Source organism: Podarcis filfolensis (genome assembly GCF_964270895.1).
Source record: "Podarcis filfolensis genome assembly, chromosome: 1".
Taxonomy (NCBI): Eukaryota; Metazoa; Chordata; class Lepidosauria; order Squamata; family Lacertidae; genus Podarcis; species Podarcis filfolensis.
This window is the reverse complement of record NC_139604.1, coordinates 20490972-20510929: the sequence shown is the minus strand read 5'-3', so window position 1 is coordinate 20510929 and position 19958 is coordinate 20490972. Positions and strand designations below refer to the sequence as shown.

Genomic DNA, 19958 nt, shown 5'->3' with positions numbered 1-19958 from the left:
GACAGCTGTTTTCAGAGACAAACAAAAGTGATGGGTTTTTCCCCCCACACTTGCAGTTCAGCTCCATCTTAATTGTCCACCCCCCCCCCACCACACAATATTTACTTGTATACATGGCATTTTGCAAATTATCATAAAAATACAGATCCCTTCATAGGAAGCTGTTTCGCACGGAGACAGATCATTGGTTTTTTCCAGCTCAAAATTGTCTACTCTGAGTGGCAGAGGCGCTCCAGGCCTTTAGGCAGGCCCTGCCTCCTCACTGAAGAATGGAAATCCTTGAAGAGTCAACCCTCTGGTTTTTAGTAGAGGACTGGATCGCCTTCCTTTTTTTCTCTTTCAGGACATGTCTGTGGTAAGCAAGCATGATTTCCTTGGGAGGGGGAGGCAAGGCTCTGATTCCTTGTTAGGATCCGACTCTGGGCTGCAATCTGCACATTTCAGAGTCAGGTGGTCCCTGGTTGCTAAACTCTGGCTTTTGAATCAGTGCCCAAGTCACAGATGGTTAGGATCATGACACAGACTCCCTCGCCCACAGTAGTAACGAAAAGAAATTGAGAAGCGCTAAAATATTTCACATCTGAAAGCAATTCACACTGCTACCGCAGACATTTGATATTTGACACCAGTGTCAATGTGTGTGTGTGGTGAGGGGTGGGAGAAAGAGCACAATATCGACAAAACCCCTCAACAGTTTTATCCAGTTGTAGGGTAGCATTTTCTTCAGACAATTGAAGCCATGTCAGAGATGTAATTTTACCTGATGGTTGCTCGTATCAGAAACTTTAACATCCAAAGATCCCGTCAGCACGGCATACCAATTTGTTCCAATATCACCTTGGCGAAATACTGTAAGAGAAAGAGAAAGAATGAAAGAAAAGAAAAGAAAAGAAAAAGAAAAGGACTCAGGTTAAAAGGTATATTCAACCACCATTACTATACGACTGTGCAGGGACTGCATCTGTTTCCGAACAACTGATTCTTAACTTGTATGGTGACTAACCATAGCTGTTGACATACCATATAGTAACTATATGGTTGATGCTGACTAATGTGTGACAACTGCTTTCTAACAAGGGGCAAATCTATATTAATATTACTTCTCTTTCCTTAAAAAACAAACAAACTATGGGTTCTACAGTACTATGGGTGGGGACAGGGAACCCCTAAAAGAATGTTTAGCACCCACATCAAACTACAACCCTCAGGATTACTTAAAGTTTGACAGTTAAACTGGTTTAAAAAAAGATTTATTTATTTTTTTAAAATGTAGACCCTCCCTTATTGCTTTCTACCGATATCCCATCATAAACAACAAAACGGGTGTGTGTGTGTGTGTGTGTGTGTGTGTGTGTGTGCAGGTTAAACCATCAGTGCACAAAGTTTGCACAATGAACCATTTCACCCATTTTGATGTTCAGATCAGAAGTTATACTTTCAAGGAGACAGAACAGTTTCCAAAACCTCTATATTTGGGTTAAGTTTGCCTTTTTACTGCCCGTGTTTTCCCATCTCTACTGCTACTTTGGTACCTACCCTCAACCCCCCACCTTTCTTATTCTTCTTTCTCAAACATGGCTTAGAGCAGGAGTCAGCAAACTTTTTCAGCAGGGGGCTGGTCCACTGCCCCTCAGACCTTGTGGGGGGCCAGACTATATTGGGGGGGGAGGGAGAACAAATTCCTATCCCCCACAAATAACCCAGAGATGCATTTTAAATAAAAGCACACATTCTGCTCCTGTAAAAACACCAGGCAGGCCCCACAAATAACCCAGAGATGCATTTTAAATAAAAGGGCACATTCTACTCATGTAAAACACGCTGATTCCCGGACCGTCCGCGGGCCGGATTTAGAAGGCGACTGGACCAGATCCAGCCCCTGGGCCTTAGTTTGCCTACCCATGGCCTAGAGTGCACCATAAAGCCTACTCTGTAGTGGTGAAGGCAGAGAAGAAATCTCTGGGTCTTTACATTCTTGTTTGTATAGTTACTGGACTTTTGCATTTTGCCCCCACCCTGTCTTTGGAAAGGTTAGAGAATCTTTGGTAACTTGCCAAACTTTTCTTTTCTTCTTTCAGATAGATGCATTCGCAATGGCTCTGACCTTGACTCCACCACTGGTATTGAGTTAATAGCAGAGGCGTTCTCTTCATGTTAATTTTGTGTTTGTTTTGGATGAGCGTCAGTTTCTGACACCCAATAATGTGGGCAGGGTACATGGTTCAGTTCATGCCCGCAACATGTCTGTTCAACCCATGGTTCATCTTGTCTAGACCTGAAGATCCAGGAGACATGCCTGGCCTATTTGCATCATATAATCAATGTTTCCTTGGGACCGAGCACTGGGGGTGGATACAGCTAAAAAGAGACAGTACTCTCTCTTTTTTTTAAAGAGAACCACAGGCTAATCTTTTGTTTTTATTCATTCATTTAATTGCTATACTGCTCTTCATCCAAGAAGCACAGGGGGATTTAAAATATTAAAATACAAAAATACATAAGACAGTAACAAATGAAAGAACACCCCCTCCCCACAAACACACAGTTTAAAAGGTCATCAACTGTTTTATTAGCCAAAGGCCTTGGGGATGAGGAATGTATTTGCCTGGCGCCTAAAGATATGTAATGAAGAGGCCAGGCAAGTCTTCCAGGGGAGAGGATTCCACAAATGGGGAGCCACCACAAAAAAGGCCCATTCTTGTGTTCCAGCCCTCTGGACCTCTCACAGAAACACATGAAGAAGCTACGTACCTGCCCCTTCAGAGGGATTATAACCCTCAAGAGCAGGCACCCTCCCATCTATCGGGTCTAGGGAACCACTCACTAGCAGTGCCTCAGTCTTATCTGGATTGAGCTTCAGTTTGTTAGCTTTTATCCAGTGCATTACTGAGGCAAGACAACAGTCCAGTATACACCTGCCACATCTGCAGACGTACAGGAGAAGCAGAGCTGTGTGCCGTCAGCATATTGCTGAAAATGCACGCCAGAACTCCGTTGTGGCCAAGGTGGATGGTGGCTGTGGAACTTCTTCGGTTCTTGCATGATGCAAGTTCAATTTGGAGCTGTTTAATTTGGCATCCAGTCAGAGATGGCTTTGCTTGTCCCGACTAATTACCTTTACCAGGAGAGATATGGATTGGGGGGAGTAAGATCTTGCTGGTTCTTCTAGATCTCTTGGCAGCTTTTAGTAACCTTCAGGACACAACTGTGTGGGTTGAGCTTCTCTGCAATTATTCTACTCACTGCAGGATACTATGACAGGCATAGGCAAACTCAGCCCTCCACTGCAGGATACTATGACAGGCATAGGCAAACTCAGCCCTCCAGACGTTTTGGGACTACAACTCCCATCATCCCTGACCACTGGTCCTGTTAGCTAGGGATGATGGGAGTTGTAGTCCCAAAAAACCTGGAGGGCCGAGTTTGCCTATGCCTGTTCTATGAAGTGGTAACTGGAGCTTGTTGTTGCTTCCAGTGGGAGACCTTTCTGTGGAATTTCTCTCTTCTCCTTCTCCCTCCAGAGCCCTGCTCCTGGCCCTTCTGTCACTAGACGCCTATCAGGAACCTCCCCTTGTACGTAAAGAATTGCCATACTGTACGATGCTGGCCACTTAAAAGAGATCACTTCAAAGGTCCATCTCAGAGAGGATGGCAATGGAAAGTTTGGGTTCCAGCTCTTCCTGACCATCTAACGCATGGGTAGGCAAACTAAGGCCCGGGGGCCAGATCCGGCCCAATAGCCTTCTAAATCCAGCCCACGGATGGTCCGGGAATCAGCATGTTTTTACATGACTATAATGTGTGCTTTTATTTAAAATGCATCTCTGGGTTATTTGTGGGGTGTAGGAATTCGTTCATTTTTTCCTCCTTCAAAATATAGTCCAGCCCCCCACAAGGCCTGAGGGACAGTGGACCGGCCCCCTGCTGGAAACGTTTGCTGACCTTTGACCTAACGCAACACAGAAGTGTTGTTAGAGCTGACAAGGTATGGTTCCTCTATACCACTGCTAAGTAAACAGCAGTGGTGTTAATGCCAGACCTCCAGCCATTCACACTTCCTTATGATGAGGCTATGCCACAGATAGCTGAAGCCTTGGTGATGCATTCAATGACTCATTAGTTTGACAGTGTCCCTGCTCAGTTTTCTTTGTATGTGACAGATGTATGTACATAATATTCTGCAGGTTTTGCCGTAGTTTATCAATGCTGCTTTTTAAGAAAACCAAAGTGCAAAGAGGAGGTAACAATATTTGGAAAGACTGACAAGTATGCACAGATGTAGTACTGATGGTGGGGCAAATTGTGTGTCCTCCCTGTGTCATTAGCCTTTATCACTGTCAAGGCAGCATCTCAGCCAGAGTCTGGAAGTTTATTGTCAAGTGTTACCAGGCACCTATGCAAAGATTTTGTAGACCAGAGTTTTCCCAAACTTGGGTCTCTGGCTGTTTTTGGACTACAACTCCCATCATCCCTAGCTAGCAAGACCAGTGGTCAGGGATGATGGGTACTGTAGTCCAAAAACAGCTGGAGACCCAGGTTTGCTGTAGACTATTCTAACAATTGTAAAGGGTTTATTTACATAAAACTGGAGGATTTCCTATTAAAAATAAGAGTTTTCGCAAACTACATAGCGGAAATGGAAGTAAGATTTACAAGACCGATAGTACTGTAGTCAAACTAACCACTGCTACAAAGAATGTTCTATGCTACCAACATTCTAATAATTCAGAGACCTTGTGATTTCTGGTTACTGCTAAGATATTTTCTTATCCACAGAAAGAGAGAAAAAACATCTTACGTGTAATTCCCTTTTCCAGATTTTCGTAATAGCCACAGAGACATATTTGCTGGAGAAGATTTGGATGAAACTTCTCAAAAGCTTTCACTTCTTTCAGCCGGGTGAATATAATATCCACATCTTCACCAGAGCGCTCCAAAGGCCTGCAAGGACAGAAATGAGATGTTTGCCTGTCTATCAAATAATGGGTTCATTTTTCTTTATAGGTTACCTTTTCCCAAAGGCTATGGATGATTAATACACACACACAAACACACACCCTCAACCCTTCAGCAACAAATACCAACCTATCCTAGGCTATAAGTGTCAGTACAGCAAGGAGATGATTATATCTTCAGCTAGGAACTTCAGAAAAGTGCTCCGACTCTGATGAATTCTGTAATGCTTAAGTAGCTACTGAAAATACTTCTCTAGAGGTCTTTTCTAGAGGCTCCAGACTATCAACGCTTTGCAGCAAGGATTCAAGCAAACAGGTAAATTTAGGTTTGCACTGTGGGTTAAAGCACTCTGCCGTCCTAGTACAACAAACTCAATTCTTAAAAGGAAACTGAGATTTTTACGGTTAGGAAGGTGATGGGAAAATGCGTTGAAAAGTAATGAACAAATAATGAATGGGAAGATTTAGAACAGCCCGCAAACAAATCAGGATGGATGGAGGATGAATACTTATTGTCTTACAACCTTCCCACAAATGAATCAGAATAAATATTAAATAAAGACTAGATGCAATGGAACCATCATGTAAGCTTTGTGCAAACAAGTCAGGATGAATGCTTAATAAACAGGCAATCTAGAAGAACCCAAAGAGTACAGCTGATGCATTACTCCAACCTGCAAACATTGAAAAATGAGAACCTCCATTTACTGGCCTGGTTCACAAATCACAGCAAAATCAAACTTTGGTTTACTAGGATCACTCAACCATTCTGGCTCCCAGACAGGAGCTCAAATCCGTTTCTCCCCTGTCCTTCTAGAAAAGCATGGTATGGCACCTAAGCAAAGATTAATTTAGCATATCACCTGAATCCAGGATTGTGGTTAAACTCCCTCCCCTTTAAGCACAATCTGTTGCCCTTGCAGATCATAGTTAAGGAAGAGTGGCTTTCGCCCCAACCCCAGTTTGGATGATAAGCCAAACCTTCCCGGGCAGCTCCTGGTTCTGGTATTATAAGGCTTTACATCAGCGCCAAGTGCATGGGAAGCTGTTTCCAAATGTTTCGGCTTTCACAAAGAGCACTTGTGGATGTCTTGTGTCCTCACTTGTCTAGGAAACAGCAGCAATTGACCCATCCCCAGAGCATTTCCATCAGCAAGGATTCTGAAATATACTCAGAGTCGAGAGTGGATTTCATGCTCTTTATTCAGCTCATAGTGGTGAGGAGAAATGAAAGTTCCCCCAGAATGTCTGCTTTATACACATTATTTACACAATGGGCCCCACGTGATTGGCTAATTCCGGGAGTCTCCTGTAGGCCAATCAGGTTGCGGATTCACTTCCATCTGGAGCTGGATTGGGTGGCTCCTGTGGACCAGTAAGACTGCTGCATTCTGAATCCTATTGTTCTAGGGCCAATCAGACTGCTGCATTCTGTATTCTATTGTTCTAGAACCAATCAGACTGTTGCATTTTGGAGCCTATTCAACTCAGTACATAACAGATTCCAAAAGGAGGAAGGATTTGAATGACTTGCCACATGTTGCTTCTCGTTCAGCAAAGATGCATGAAGTAATAAACAGTGGGGCATGTACTTGGGACAGTGCTCAAATTTTATTATGGCAGGGAGAAAGCCATTCTTAATGGAATCTACACCCCCCACCCTCCCTGTTTTTGCCAATTTACTCCCCTCCCCACAATAGCTTTCCATAAACAATAGCTAAGGAAACCTTCACAAAATATGAAGAGTCTTTGGGATTATGTGCCAAAGTCGCACAGAAAGGGCCTACAAGCATAGCACGTGTTTTCAGCGAACACACTAAAACCAGTCCTGTTTTTATTTTTTTAATCTGCTAATCATTCCTGTCGGAACCATGGGATGGAAAGCAGATGGACAGGCCCCAGCTGAAGCATCCCCCTTCTCAGCCTTGCCACTGCGGAGATCCATCAGTCATCCTCCGACGACGTGCATCTGCGACTCATGCTGGCATGCATGAGCACACGTTACTCAGCAGAGTAAGCAAACAACAGATCTGGCTCGAGGCATGGATACTAGGCTACGTTTATTGTACATAAATCAGGACAAAGAGAACATGGCTTCTCTCCTTGTCGTTCTTCTCGGAGAGAGACAACACAAAAGCAATACAGAGCGGATGTTCCGCTCACAAGACTCCAACAATCTGTGCTGGAATGTAAACAGACATGCGACATGTAACACTCCCACACATCTGCAGTGCAGGAGGAATGGAATTCCCAACAATTCCTTCTCATCTTGAAACCCCAAGGGGATGAGCCCTGCAGCCTTGTTGTTGTCGTTTAGTCGTGTCCGACTCTTCGTGACCCCATGGACCAGAGCACGCCAGGCACTCCTGTCTTCCACTGCCTCCCGCAGTTTGGTCAAACTCATGCTGGTAGCTTCGAGAACACTGTCCAACCATCTCGTTGTGCCCTTCTCCTTGTGCCCTCAATCTTTCCCAACATCAGGGTCTTTTCCAGGGACTCTTCTCTTCTCATGAGGTGGACAAAGTATTGGAGCCTCAGCTTCAGGAACTGTCCTTCCAGTGAGCACTCAGGGCTGATTTCCTTCAGAATGGATAGGTTTGATCTTCTTGCAGTCCATGGGACTCTCAAGAGGCTCCTCCAGCACCATAATTCAAAAGCATCAATTCTTCGGCGATCAGCCTTCTTTAAGGTCCAGCTCTCACTTCCATACATCACTACTGGGAAAGCCATAGCTTTAACTATACGGACCTTTGTTGGCAAGGTGATGGCTCTGCAGCCTTGGATGTGCCCAAATAATCGTGCTTCTTTGATCAGGGAAGGAGCTTCGAAATGATGATGTTTCGGAAGAGTCTTCCCTCTGCTACCATTTCATAAACATTTCTCTCTACCTCCAGCACCCTCCCGGAGAATTAGGTCAGGGAGACCGAAACGCTGCCTCGAGAAAAGAGGCGGGTTCTGTGATCTGTACAGAATATGCAAGCATGTTTGCTTTGTTTACTTGTATAAGCGCTTCTGCTGGTGGGGAACGGCGTACACACTCTGCAGTGCGCCAGAAGCTTGTTCTCTTAACAAACGGCAACGCTACTCATTCTCACTTTGGTTTCTGAGGCTATGCATAAGTACATAGGAAGCTGCCTTATACCATTGACTACCAGCAGTTCCCCAGCATTTCAGTGAAGAGTCGGCCGCAGCCCAGTTTGCATAGGCAATGGATATCCAAGTCCTTCTTCATGCCAAGCAGGTGTTCTATTGCTGAGTTACAGCCCTTGCCTCTGGCGGCATCCCTGATATCTCAAGGACCTCCAGCTCTCACATGAACCTGACTTAACAGTTAAGGTCATATCCAGATGTCCCCAACCTCAGAGGTTAGGCATGTGACAATCATCAATAAGGCCCTTTCCAGAGTGGCGCCAGGCTGTGGAATTCCCGCTCTAGAAATGTTAATCTGACACCAAACCTTTTTCTGTTTTAAGACTCGTGTGTGTGTGTGTGTATTTGTCCATGCTCTTAATAAATAGGGATGCTGATTTAGAAGCTAAGGTGCAGCAGAAGGGGAAAAACAACAAATGAGGTGGTAAGTCGACAAAAATAAGAAAGATGTAATCGTGTTTTGACTGTGTATGCTAGAAATGTTGAAATGTACCGTATTTTTTGCTCTATAAGACACACCAGACCATAAGACGCACATAGTTTTTGGAGGAGGAGAACAAGAAAAAAATATTCTGAATCCCAGAAGCCAGAACAGCAAGAGGGATTGCTGCGCAGGGAACCCTCTTGCTGTTCTGGCTTCTGGGATAGCCGCGCGAAGGCTCTTCAGGGCAGGGGGAGCATTCTTCCCACTGCCCTGAAAAGGCTTTGCGTTGCTATCCCAAAAGCCAGAACAGCAAGAGGGATCGCTGTGCAGCCTGCATTTGCTCCATAAGATGCACACACATTTCCCCTTACTTTTTTAGGGGGGAAAAAGTGCATCTTATAGAGCGAAAAATACAGTAATAAAATATAATTGATGCCTTTAAAAAAAAGCCCCAGGGATGCTGATTTTATCTGATGTTGATTTTTTGCCTATTCAGGTGTTAATATATGTATTATTTATTGCTGAAAGCTGCCTATTGTGTACGTGTGTGTAAAATTAAAAGGTGGGGTCTTAAATAAATAAAATACCTACAAGCCTATCTTTCCAGACAGATTCTGGGTGGTTCTGTATGGATGGGTTAAGGTTCTTTGGCTACTGAATTCTGGCTCTGATAAGAAATTCCACTCTTGATCAGTTGTAGCAGCAAGGCAACTGCATGGCCCCAGAAACAATCTGCAACCTGTACCTGTGCAGGCTGCTCTAGTTGAAAAAGAACTCAATGCACATGAAAGACACTGTATGAGATGAACTCTAAGATCCACCACAGATTCTTTAAGAGTCTTCCTGAACCAATGAAACTCTTTTTGCCTGACTGTTTTTTGAACTGCCAACGGTTTGTCCAAGTTTTCAGAAAAACGGCTGGAAGTTATTTAACGGCTAATTAAATAATAAACGTTTGGTTGATTTTTTCTTCGCAGACCAGAAATTCAGGCTTCATCACTGTTTGCACAAGTTTTGTGCAGTGCCATCATCAAGCAATCAATGGTGAAGTATTTATAGTATTTATAGTATATTTATAGTATTTGAACAGTGCTCAAACTACAAGCTGCCTTAAAAGGAGCAAGCATTAGTGCACCATGAAAAATTAGGTTTATTGTATCTCTGAAATGTGGTCAGGATACCTGTAGCAGTGTGTCAATGCAGACACAGGTGGAAAGGTAGGGAGTCCACTCATTGTGTGTGTGTGTGTGTGTTTGTGTGTAGCTGTTTTTGGATGACAACTCCCATCATCGCTAGCTAGCAAGACCAGTGGTCAAGGATGATGGAAACTGTAGCCCAAAAACAGCTGGAGACCACTGATTTAGACTCTCTTACAAACTCAAATGTGAAATCAAATTAAAATCCAGAGATTCCAAACAAAAAGAGAAAATTAAGAGTCCTGTGATGCTTAAAATACTTGTGGGCTTAAGCTTTTATGGGACAGATACCACTTTGTCAGGAAAGCACTTAGCTACAAATCTAGTGATTACTACTCTGCTGAAACCTCATAAGCCTTAAAAAAAAAATTATTGCAGGCTGAAAATCTCAAGAGAAAATTGATCTATGGTCAAGCTGTTTTTATAAATGGTGTCAGAAGTCAGCTTGTGGGCTTAAAAAAAAACCCCTGTAATTGGAATAACTTAAAACAAACTTACTGAGCCTAATTGAACCAGCAACAAATTAATTACTTGTAAGCATGCTTTTACACTTTATTATACCTACTTAACCTTTTGACTGAAATCAAAGGGACTTCAAGTATTTCAGTCTGATCAGAGTAGGCCCAGATTAGTAACTACAGTATCTTCAGCCCCATTCATAAATTTTAGGTCAGCATCTGCTAAATGTTTTGCTGGGTTTCCCTAGGGGTTTTACAATGGCAAGCTCAGAATTTTATTCTGCAAAGGGTACACAATTCTGCTCACCAGACCTTTCACGGCAAGTATTCCTCCATCGCCTGCTGGTAACCATGACAAAACCCCCAGACTTCCTTCGCAACATGGAACTGAGGAAGGGGATATTAGGATTGGTTGTGCTTCACTTCAGTGGCGCTCTGAGCATTTTGGACGCCTCGCGCATCAACAGGGATAGTGTCTGTCCTTGAGGTGCAAGCCAGAAAAGGAAACCTGCCATTCATTTTGGCACTAGAATGCTGAGCCACTCAGAGTGCCTCTGTAGCCGAGCATAAAAATTCAGTTCCAGGCAGGAATGCAAAGGCTTGCAGTTTTGGCTAGGATGCTCAGGGAGTCCCGGAAGCTCAGTGATGCAATAACGCAAAGACTTCCCTCTGAGGCTGCTGCAGGCAAGTGGGGGAAGAGAGCCTCACGGTTGTGCTAGGCTGCTGAGTCTCTCTGAACACTTCCAAGCCCCAGCACAACTATGGCTTTTTCTTGCTACATGCTCAGAATACTGCAGTAATGTCTAACTCTGGGTCTCTCCCCCTCCCCACCATTTTTAAACGCACCAGTCATGGCTCAAGGGCTTCCTATAAAGCCACTGTCCACCTTTGGTCACCCTGTTACCTTGCCTCTTCAGACTGTCGTTTGCCATTTGTTGTTTTACAAATAATTTGTAAGGATTCACAAAGTCCTGAACAACTTGGGGCCAGGATACCTCAGGGATTGGCTGAACCCAAGTTCTTCAGAATGTCGCTGGTGTTAGAATTCCTGCTCCATGATTGCAGTCATGGGATTGTTGTCTATCACATGACTCTATGTGTTTTGACTCCACAGAGTGGGAAGTGACGAAGACGGGATGTTTGTGTTACTGTGTTCCGCAAAGTGGGACTATTGTCCTTTGTTCTTTTTCTCTTTGCTGTCTGATGCTAGACAGAGAGGGAGCCATGTTGCAGTGCTCCGTGTGTTTATATGTAAATAATGTAGATTAGCCAAAATGCGGAGTTGCTGAGGTCTGTCACGCGAAATACACAAACTCTGCGGATCCCTAAGTGTGCTGGTGTCAGTTGGCATCAGTTGCTGTGATGTTCGGGCTGAAGAAAGCTTATGAAGTTCTCAAATGAAAGACCAGGAGGGAGAGAACATGCCAGTCAGGCATGTGTCTCTGCCAAAGTCCTACTCGAGTGTAGGCTGAACTCCTGACAGTTGGTCATCCCCCCCCCCCCAGTTGATGAGGCTCATCTACAACAACAAGAAACAGAGTCTTTTGCGTCATCAGTCAAGTCTCATGTAATACTTTGCCAATAAAGACTCAGTGGGTGCCTTCTGTGCCAACTTTTTAACGCCTACTAAAAACTTTTCTATTCCACCAAGGCCTATGCAGGCAATTAAGTGAGCATCACCCACAATAGTCTATCAATATTTGTTTTTAATTTATTTTTTTGCTGTGGCCTTGTTTTAAACATTTTATAATGTTATTGTCTGGCTTTTCTATATTGTTTCTATATTGTTGCAAACAAGCTGTGATATATTTTCATAATACTGTGGTATATCAGTATTTTTTCTATATAAATAAATAAATAATAAATCTTCATTGGGATTAGTCAGGATTTTTTGTGGATCGGGGAAGCATCAGCCTGTATCCTTTTTAAAATAATTAATAATGATGATGATCTTTCTTTTTTCTTAAGTGCAATATTAGGACAACAAAAAGAATTTATCACTACTAAGCAACATACCAAGAGTTAAGACAAAGCAACCAATGGCCAAGTGCCTCATGTTCTCTATTGGAAGATCTGCTAACCATTTGTCTAACCATTTTTAATTTGAAAAGCAGAACTCCCAAATCTAACCTGCAAGGCAGGAGGAGTGTGACTGGCACACCCAGTTGCAAACACAACGAATGTATGTCAGGTTTTCATTAAATCTGTATCAAGTTCAATTAAATCTGCTTAATTAAGACTTCGTACAGCCTGGTTTGATCTGCTCTTACGTATTATCAGGCAAATAGGTAAAGGTAAAGGACCCCTGGATGTTTAAGTCCAGTCAAAGGCAACTATGGGACTGCGGCGCTCATCTCGCTCTCAGGCCGAGGGAGCCAGCATTTGTCCATAGACAGCTTTCCGGGTCATGTGGCCAGCATGACTAAACCCCTCCTGGCGCAACAGAACACCGTGATGGAAACCATAGCGCATGGAAACGCCATTTACCTTCCCGCCGCAGTGGTACCTATTTATCTATTCGCACTGGCATGCTTTCAAACTGATAGGTGGGCAGGAGCTGGGACCGAGCAACGGGAGCGCACTCCATTGCAGGGATTAGAACTGCCAACCTTCTGATTGGCAAGCCCAAGAGGTTCAGTGGTTTAGACCACAGCACCACCCACATCCCTACACCAGGCAAATAATAATAATAATAATAATCAAGCAAATAATACAGATTGGCAACAATCCTGTCCAGCATTACCATTCCTCAAGTCTTGGAGTTGTCAGCATGTTGCCAATCGTTGCAATGGCATCCTTGAGGACTTCACCTAGCACCTGGAAAACCTCTGAAGCTTCCCCACAAGCACATACATTTGTTGCTCTGGCTACCTTTTTCCTCCTTGAAAAGCACATAGAGCCTGCACATAATCACATGCATTTTGCATGCACCTTCTGTTTGTTTTATTGTTAATGCTGTACTTATATATTCATTTTCAAAAGGTACACTCAAACAAAGGTCACACTGCAAAGGACTAGCTCAGTTCACTGTGTCCTCAAAGCAACCCTCAATCTTTAAATAATTCATGAAAAGCCAAGCAAGGATCATAACATCCTTGACACACCAGGACTGTGGCATTACATGGTTTCTTCTGTGATCAGCTCCTGTAGGCAAGCACAAGAGCTGGCAAAGGCACGGCAGGTTCTGAAAACTGCAAAGAGAGCCTCAGAATTAATATATACTTCATTGTATGGAACTGTATTCCTTGGGCTAACTGGTGTGATCTTTGAACATCATCGTTCATTTGGAACATGCATCATCTTAAATTCTATAAAACAAAGATGTAAATGTAGCCATTCTTTTTTAGACCACAGCAAGAAGTCTGGAAGACTTACTTTGCAATGAGGGGATGCTGTGCTCTTAACTTTGATCTTCTAAGCACTGAGTAAGAGTACTGAGACACAAGAGTACCTCACTACTTTTGGACACAAAGTTCCTAGCTTAGTAAACCATAGCCTAGCAAGCTGGGAATACATGTTGGGCTCACATATATCCAGTCTTCAACTCTGATTTAAAGAGATTTCAATTCTGGTCTCTTAGGGTCATGGCTCCCAGGATCAGACCCTGCCTTCTTCAAGGGATGGGGGAATCAGCCTCAGGTGTACATAACCAACCAGAGGGTCTTGCACAACAAGAGTTGCAATGCCTTAGATGCGGTGCTGCCCTCAAATACGACTGCTGAAGAATTCAGCTACAACAAATCTGTTGTGGGGAAATGGAGCCATATTACACATTGAAGAGTTACACTGACTGCTTATTCATTTCCAGGCCCAATTTGTCCTGGTGCTTTATAGCCCTAAACAACTTAGGGTCCAAATATCTGAACAGCTTTAGTTTCACCCCATTTGGATGACAGTAACATGCGCCACATGGGGCTACCTTTAGAAAGTGTTGGGCAAATTCAGGAGGTCCAAGATCCTGCAGTCAGATTATTGACCAGAGCCAGTTACAAGAGGAACACAAACTCCTTGTTGTAACTGCTCCACTTGTCAGTTTCCAGGCTCAATTCAAAGTGCTGGTTATGAGCTACAGAGCCCAACATGGCTTGGGTCCAGGGTATCCAAGCCTGCCCTGGTTTTGAGATCTTCTAAGGAGGCTTTTATTTATTCCACTTCGGATGCAGTAGCCCATTAGCTTTGCTTACTGTGCCACCATTTTGCATCTGGCTTTGACAGGCATACCTCAGGGTTCTAGTAAATTACAAAGCAGTTCCTACAAGACAGACGTCTGCCCACCACTCTGGAGACAAGGGAGTTTACAACCTAGCAGCCTCCCTCTTTGAGACACGAAGGGCTGGGTGGAAAGGTACCTCTTCTTTTGGTACCAAACCGGGCTAAATTAGGTGCGGCCATAAGCAAGTTACTGTCAGCCCAAAATAACAGCTGTGCTATTTAGCCTGGAAAGCAATTTCTTTGATAAGCTGCCTTTCTTCAACAGCGCTCATGCAGAACTCCCAAGGAGGTCTTCATCAGACTCATACCAGCTTAGCTTCTGTGAGGTTGCTATTATCATAGGCCTTCTTCACACCACAGCCTTGTCTCACATAATTTCTCCCTCTCTGGTATTTTCAGATCTGTACAGTATGAGGCACGACTCTGTAGGCTGCAATCCCATACGCTGCACAGGACCTTAACTCTTAATGCCACACACAGTATACACACTTACCTGGGAGTAAGCCCCAATGAAGGCTGCATAAACACCATGCGCTGAAAGAAGCTATGTGCTCTAAATGTGCTTTGAAGGCTACATACACACCATACACTCAACACGCATTTAGAGCAGAGCACATGGCTTCTTTCAAAGAATACTGGGAACTGTAGTTTATTCCCTCAAAGAGCCAATTCCCAGCACCTTTAAAAACTATACTTCCCAGGATACTTTAGGGGAAGCAAAGGTTTGGTGTGCATGCAGCCATACTCAGTGAAAGCCATACTCCCGAATAAATATGCACCATTTACCTGAAAAACGCTCAACAATAAATTTAAGGAAACAGCTGAAGAGATATAACCTACTGAAATCAATTTTACAATCAGTATGATCAGCTAAGGTCATGAATGGTGCACACTGCAAGATGACTATCATGTGATTGCCGGTGATAGGATGAGATCACACTAGTCCTTTTTTTTGCCACATCCAATCCCCAAGAATAATTCAGGTGCGTTAAGGAAAAATGTTGCTTTACTACTCTCTTTTCACCCATCAATCAGTGTTAATGAACAGTGACTAACAGCGTATTGTTTATTGCCAAACCTACAATCAGATCCAATGTGAAATTACCCTGCCTGCCAGAATCCGGGAACAATCACATTTGCGGCCCATGGTGATGAAGAAATCATTTAAGAAACTTTAAGGTGGGGAAGAGAATGAAGTGATGAGAGTCATTCTGTCACCAACTTGGCTTTTACTGACATGAGGTAGAGAGATCTTTCACTTTCATGTGAAGGAGAAAGGATAAATCTCCAGGAATGTAGTCAGGTAAGAGGAGATGTTAACTCGCGGGATTTTTAAAATGGGAATTCAAATCCCGAGAGAAAATGGAAGTGACAAGGGGAGAGTTGGCATACAGTGGTACCTCGGGTTACATACGCTTCAGGTTACAGACTCCGCTAACCCAGAAATAGTACCTCGGGTTAAGAACTTTGCTTCAGGATGAGAACAGAAATCGTGCGCCGGCGGCATGGTGGCAGCGGGAGGCCCCATTAGCTAAAGTGGTGCTTCAGGTTAAGAACAGTTTCAGGTTAAGAATGGACCTCTGGAACGAATTAAGTACTTAACCCGAGGTACCACTGTACTTGTATTGGTGGGCGCAGTAATAAAGGTATTCTCATCTGCACTGTGGGCTTTAAGCCAGTGGTTCAAGAACTCCCACCACCACCACCACCACCAGGGATCACTTACAAATTGCTGCAGATTTTTACACCTGTTGTAGTAATTGTAATGTGCACTGCTAGATGCCGTCCTTTCAACGCTGTCTTTTTATTCCTTTCATTTCTTACAGGTTTCATTTTATTGTATAACACGCATTTGTCAAAAAATAGCGTAAGGAATAAAAGCAGCGAAAAATATACAATTACCAATCAATATATTTAATACGATGGATGTGCCATCTCTTGACTTCAGCCACAAATTCACAGACACACTGAACTACCTGAATGACGCAACGGCCCATGGGCTAGTGTTTGGGGAACCCCTGCTTTAAGCCAGAGGGCCAGTCATCTGGAACAAGTGACCCTGCCATGTCTGCTTGAAAACCGAGAATGGTTGCAGGTGGGCCTTGGAGACAAGACTCTCCTGCATAACTCCTCACACCACACCAATATGCCAATTCCACCTCACTAACCACAGTTGTTGTGGATTGCGATGGGGTGGTGAAATCCACCGTGGTGAGCAATAGGATCCATGTTGTGAGCAGCTACATGCATGCAGCTTGGTGCGTGGTCTTCAAGCATCTGAGATGCCAAGTGGCCTCCTTGTTTGACTGAATCATTTTTGGAATATACCACAAAGGGTATGTGTATATAGTATAGCAGTATAACGCACTACATAGATACACCAGGGAGCCCAAGTTCATACAGAACCATCTCATTTCAGGGGCGGAAAGGCCAGCTAAGTCCATCTCACTGCTGCATCTTCGCTTTCATATGAAATCAAGCCACACAATAAAATCAACCCACACCAACACATTAAGAATATGGAGTCAGAATGTACATGAATATCACCTTTTTAGGGCTTCCCAAGGACAGCACCCCCCCCCCAACCCACAGGGTCAATCTGCCTGAAACCCCAGAGTGTCTCTCTGCCAGTCAGATTAGACAACCCTGGACAATCTGACCAGGCATAATGCAATGGCCTATGTCCTCACTGTGTCTCCCTCTCTCTTATATACTCGTACCATCCCACAACTGAAACATCATTCTGGAAAAGTTAGCGCATACAGTGGTACCTCAGGTTAAGTACTTAATTCGTTCCACAGGTCCGTTCTTAACCTGAAACTGTTCTGAACTCGAAGCACCACTTTAGCTAATTGGGGCCTCTTGCTGCCGCTGCACCGCTGGAGCACGATTTCTGTTCTCATCCTGAAGCAAAGTTCTTAACCTGAGGTACTATTTCTGGGTTAGCGGAGTCTGTAACCTGAAGCGTATGTAACCTGAAGCGTATGTAACCCGAGGTACCACTGTATATATATATATAGAGAGAGAGAGAGAGAGAGAGAGAGTGCATCTTCTGCAGTGTAACATTTATACACACACACACACACACACACACACACATATATATATATATATATATATATGCAGAAGATGCTAAATAAATAATAACAAAAACAATAATATAGATGGACACCAAGTTGCCTTCTGGGAAACCACCCCACCCAGCCAAAGTCTTGTGACCCATCTCCAAGGTAGGTGCTTATGCACAGATGGATTATTGATCTCCCCGTTTCTCCCTTGCCAGCAGCGCCTAAATGCACAGGCCTTGCAGCAAGAGCCCTCACAGGAGCTACCAGCAGCAGCAGCAGCGGGAGGCCGGGAAAGACACGAGGCGGACCCAGAAGCTCCTATGGGGTGCTTGGGGTGAGGGGAACAACCCTTTCGTTTCCTTTTCCTCGGGCACGTGCATTATCTCCCAGGCGAAACGCGTGGCCCCTCGGGGCTTGTTCTCACCTCTCCAGAGACACACGATAATACACCCGTGTGGAGAAAGCGCTGCCCCCCGCTTACAAACACGGGGGTCCCCTGCAAACCCACTACCCCGCCCTCTTCCCGCGCAGGGATTTCGATATTCCCACTCAGCTGCTTCGTAGGTTGAATGTATTCCTATATAGGCCACGACTGTAGCGAAGGGATAAGAGGGGGAGAGGGGGGCGACACCCAGTCAGGAGGGTGCACCCCATTCCCTCACCCCCACCCCAAAACAAAGGCGCCGGTGGTACCTTTTATCCAGGCAAGCGATCCACTCGGTGGAGGAGGAAGAATGGGAAGTGTGAGCAGCGACCATCTTTTCCCAGGGCTCCGACCCAGGCGGCTACTGATGCTGCCGCCGCCGCCGCGGTGGGTGGGTGGCTGCTCGGCTCGGCTCCCTTCCTCCCCGCTGCCTGCTGCTCCTTGGCGCTGCCTCGCCAGCACCTTCAGCGCCTCCCTGCCCGCAGCCTGGAGGGGCTCCCGCCTGCAGCCGCCTCCCCGCGTCGCCCCGTCGCTGCGCAGTCGGCAAGCAGCGCCACCTGGCTCGTCCGTCTCTGTCACCTAGGAGCCCGCCTTCTCCCCCTTCCCTGGGCTCGTGCGGCGGGTCTGTTCTGCGAGCGCTGCAGTCTCCCTTTGGACACAATGGGCTAAATATAAACCCCTGAAGTCAGCCTCGGCAATGAGGAAGAAGAGGGGCCTCGGCTCTACGCTGCTTGGCGCAGAGGCTGGCGACGCTTGGGAGGGAGGAGGAGGAAGAGGGGCGCCTCGCCTCTCTTAACCCACCGGGCCGGGCCTTCCTCTCTTGGCCCTTAGCTGTAATGATATCACTGCGGCTGGAGGCAAGGCCGCTGCCACCTGCCTCCTGAGAAATAAAAGAGAATGGAAGCTCTTGGTGCACATCATTCCTGAGGAAAATCACCCCATTTCTCTCCCTACCGCCGTGCCAAAAAACACAAACCCTCTAGGACTCCAAAGTGCCGCACTCTGGTGGTCCCCTTGGCTTGCAGGGGATGTAAGCCGCTCGCCAGTGTTATTTTTCTAGAAAAAGGGGTGCCGAAACTCTTCATGAACGCCTCCCGTTTTCTTCTTTGGCCATCCCTCAAGGCCAAGTAAGATTGTCTTCCATGAACACGGTCTTAACAGCGAGTCCGTAACTATGGATGGGACGCGGGTGGCACAGTGGGTTAAACCACAAAGCCTAGGGCTTGCCGATCAGAAGGTTGGCGGTTTGAATCCCCGCGATGGGGTGAGCTCCTGTTGCTCGGTCCCTGCTCCTGCCAACCTAGCAGTTCAAAAGCATGTCAAAGTGCAAGTAGATAAATAGGTACCACTCTGGCGGGAAGGTAAACGGCATTTCCGTGCGCTGCTCTGGTTCGCCAGAAGTGGCTTGGTCATGCTGGCCACATGACCCGGAAGCTGTACGCCGGCTCCCTCGGCCAATAAAGCGAGATGAGCGCCGCAACCCCAGAGTCGGCCACGACTGGACCTAATGGCCAGGTGTCCCTTTACCTTTGCCTTTTTTACCGTAACTATGGAGGCCAATTCTGGACTCCCACGTCCTTCCACAGTGGAGACATTGGTTTCCAGGCGAGAGTTGATCATGGTGAGGGGTTGCCAAACACGCCTTCCTCTTAGCACATTTCTCCCTTTCATCCCGAGTTCAAGCGTCTTCAAAGCTCGCGACATCTTTGGTAAAGGCCATTCTCCAATTGGAGCACACGTAGGCCAGTTTTTCCCAGTTCTCTGTGTTTGTACTACATTTTAAAAGATTTGCCTTGAGAGTGTCTTTAAAGCTCCTTTGTTGACCACCAGCATTACGCTTTCCATTTTTAAGTTCGGAATAGAGCAGCTTTGGAAGACAATATTCGGGCATTCGCACAACATGACCATTCCAGCGAAATTGATGTTGAAGAGTCATTGCTTCTCTTATAATGGCAATGGCGCCCACCTGAGAGGTGCCAGAACTGGGTTCTAGTGAGTTCTGGCTGAAGAAAAGCCCTGCCTCTCACCATACAAACCATGTCCAAACAAATCAAGCATCCATTTAAGACAC

General features: G+C 45.3%; 1 protein-coding gene across 4 annotated transcripts in view; it reads right to left on the bottom strand.

The window, feature by feature from the left end:
• RAPGEF4 (Rap guanine nucleotide exchange factor 4) overlaps window positions 1-18643 on the bottom strand; it is a 166394-nt gene extending 147751 nt beyond the window's left edge. The window contains exons 1-3 of one of the 4 annotated variants that reach the window (XM_083627708.1): window positions 18157-18643; window positions 4799-4941; window positions 761-849 (exon numbers count right to left, since the gene is read on the bottom strand). In XM_083627708.1, coding sequence (XP_083483834.1) covers window positions 761-849; window positions 4799-4941; window positions 18157-18221 — 297 coding nt within the window. In that variant the 5' untranslated portion in view covers window positions 18222-18643. Of the gene's footprint in view, window positions 1-760; window positions 850-2059; window positions 2309-4798; window positions 4942-18156 lie in introns of those variants that run through there. The other 3 variants (XM_083627710.1, XM_083627709.1, XM_083627707.1) reach the window with 3 other exon arrangements.
• Between the last annotated feature and the right edge of the window lie 1315 nt (window positions 18644-19958).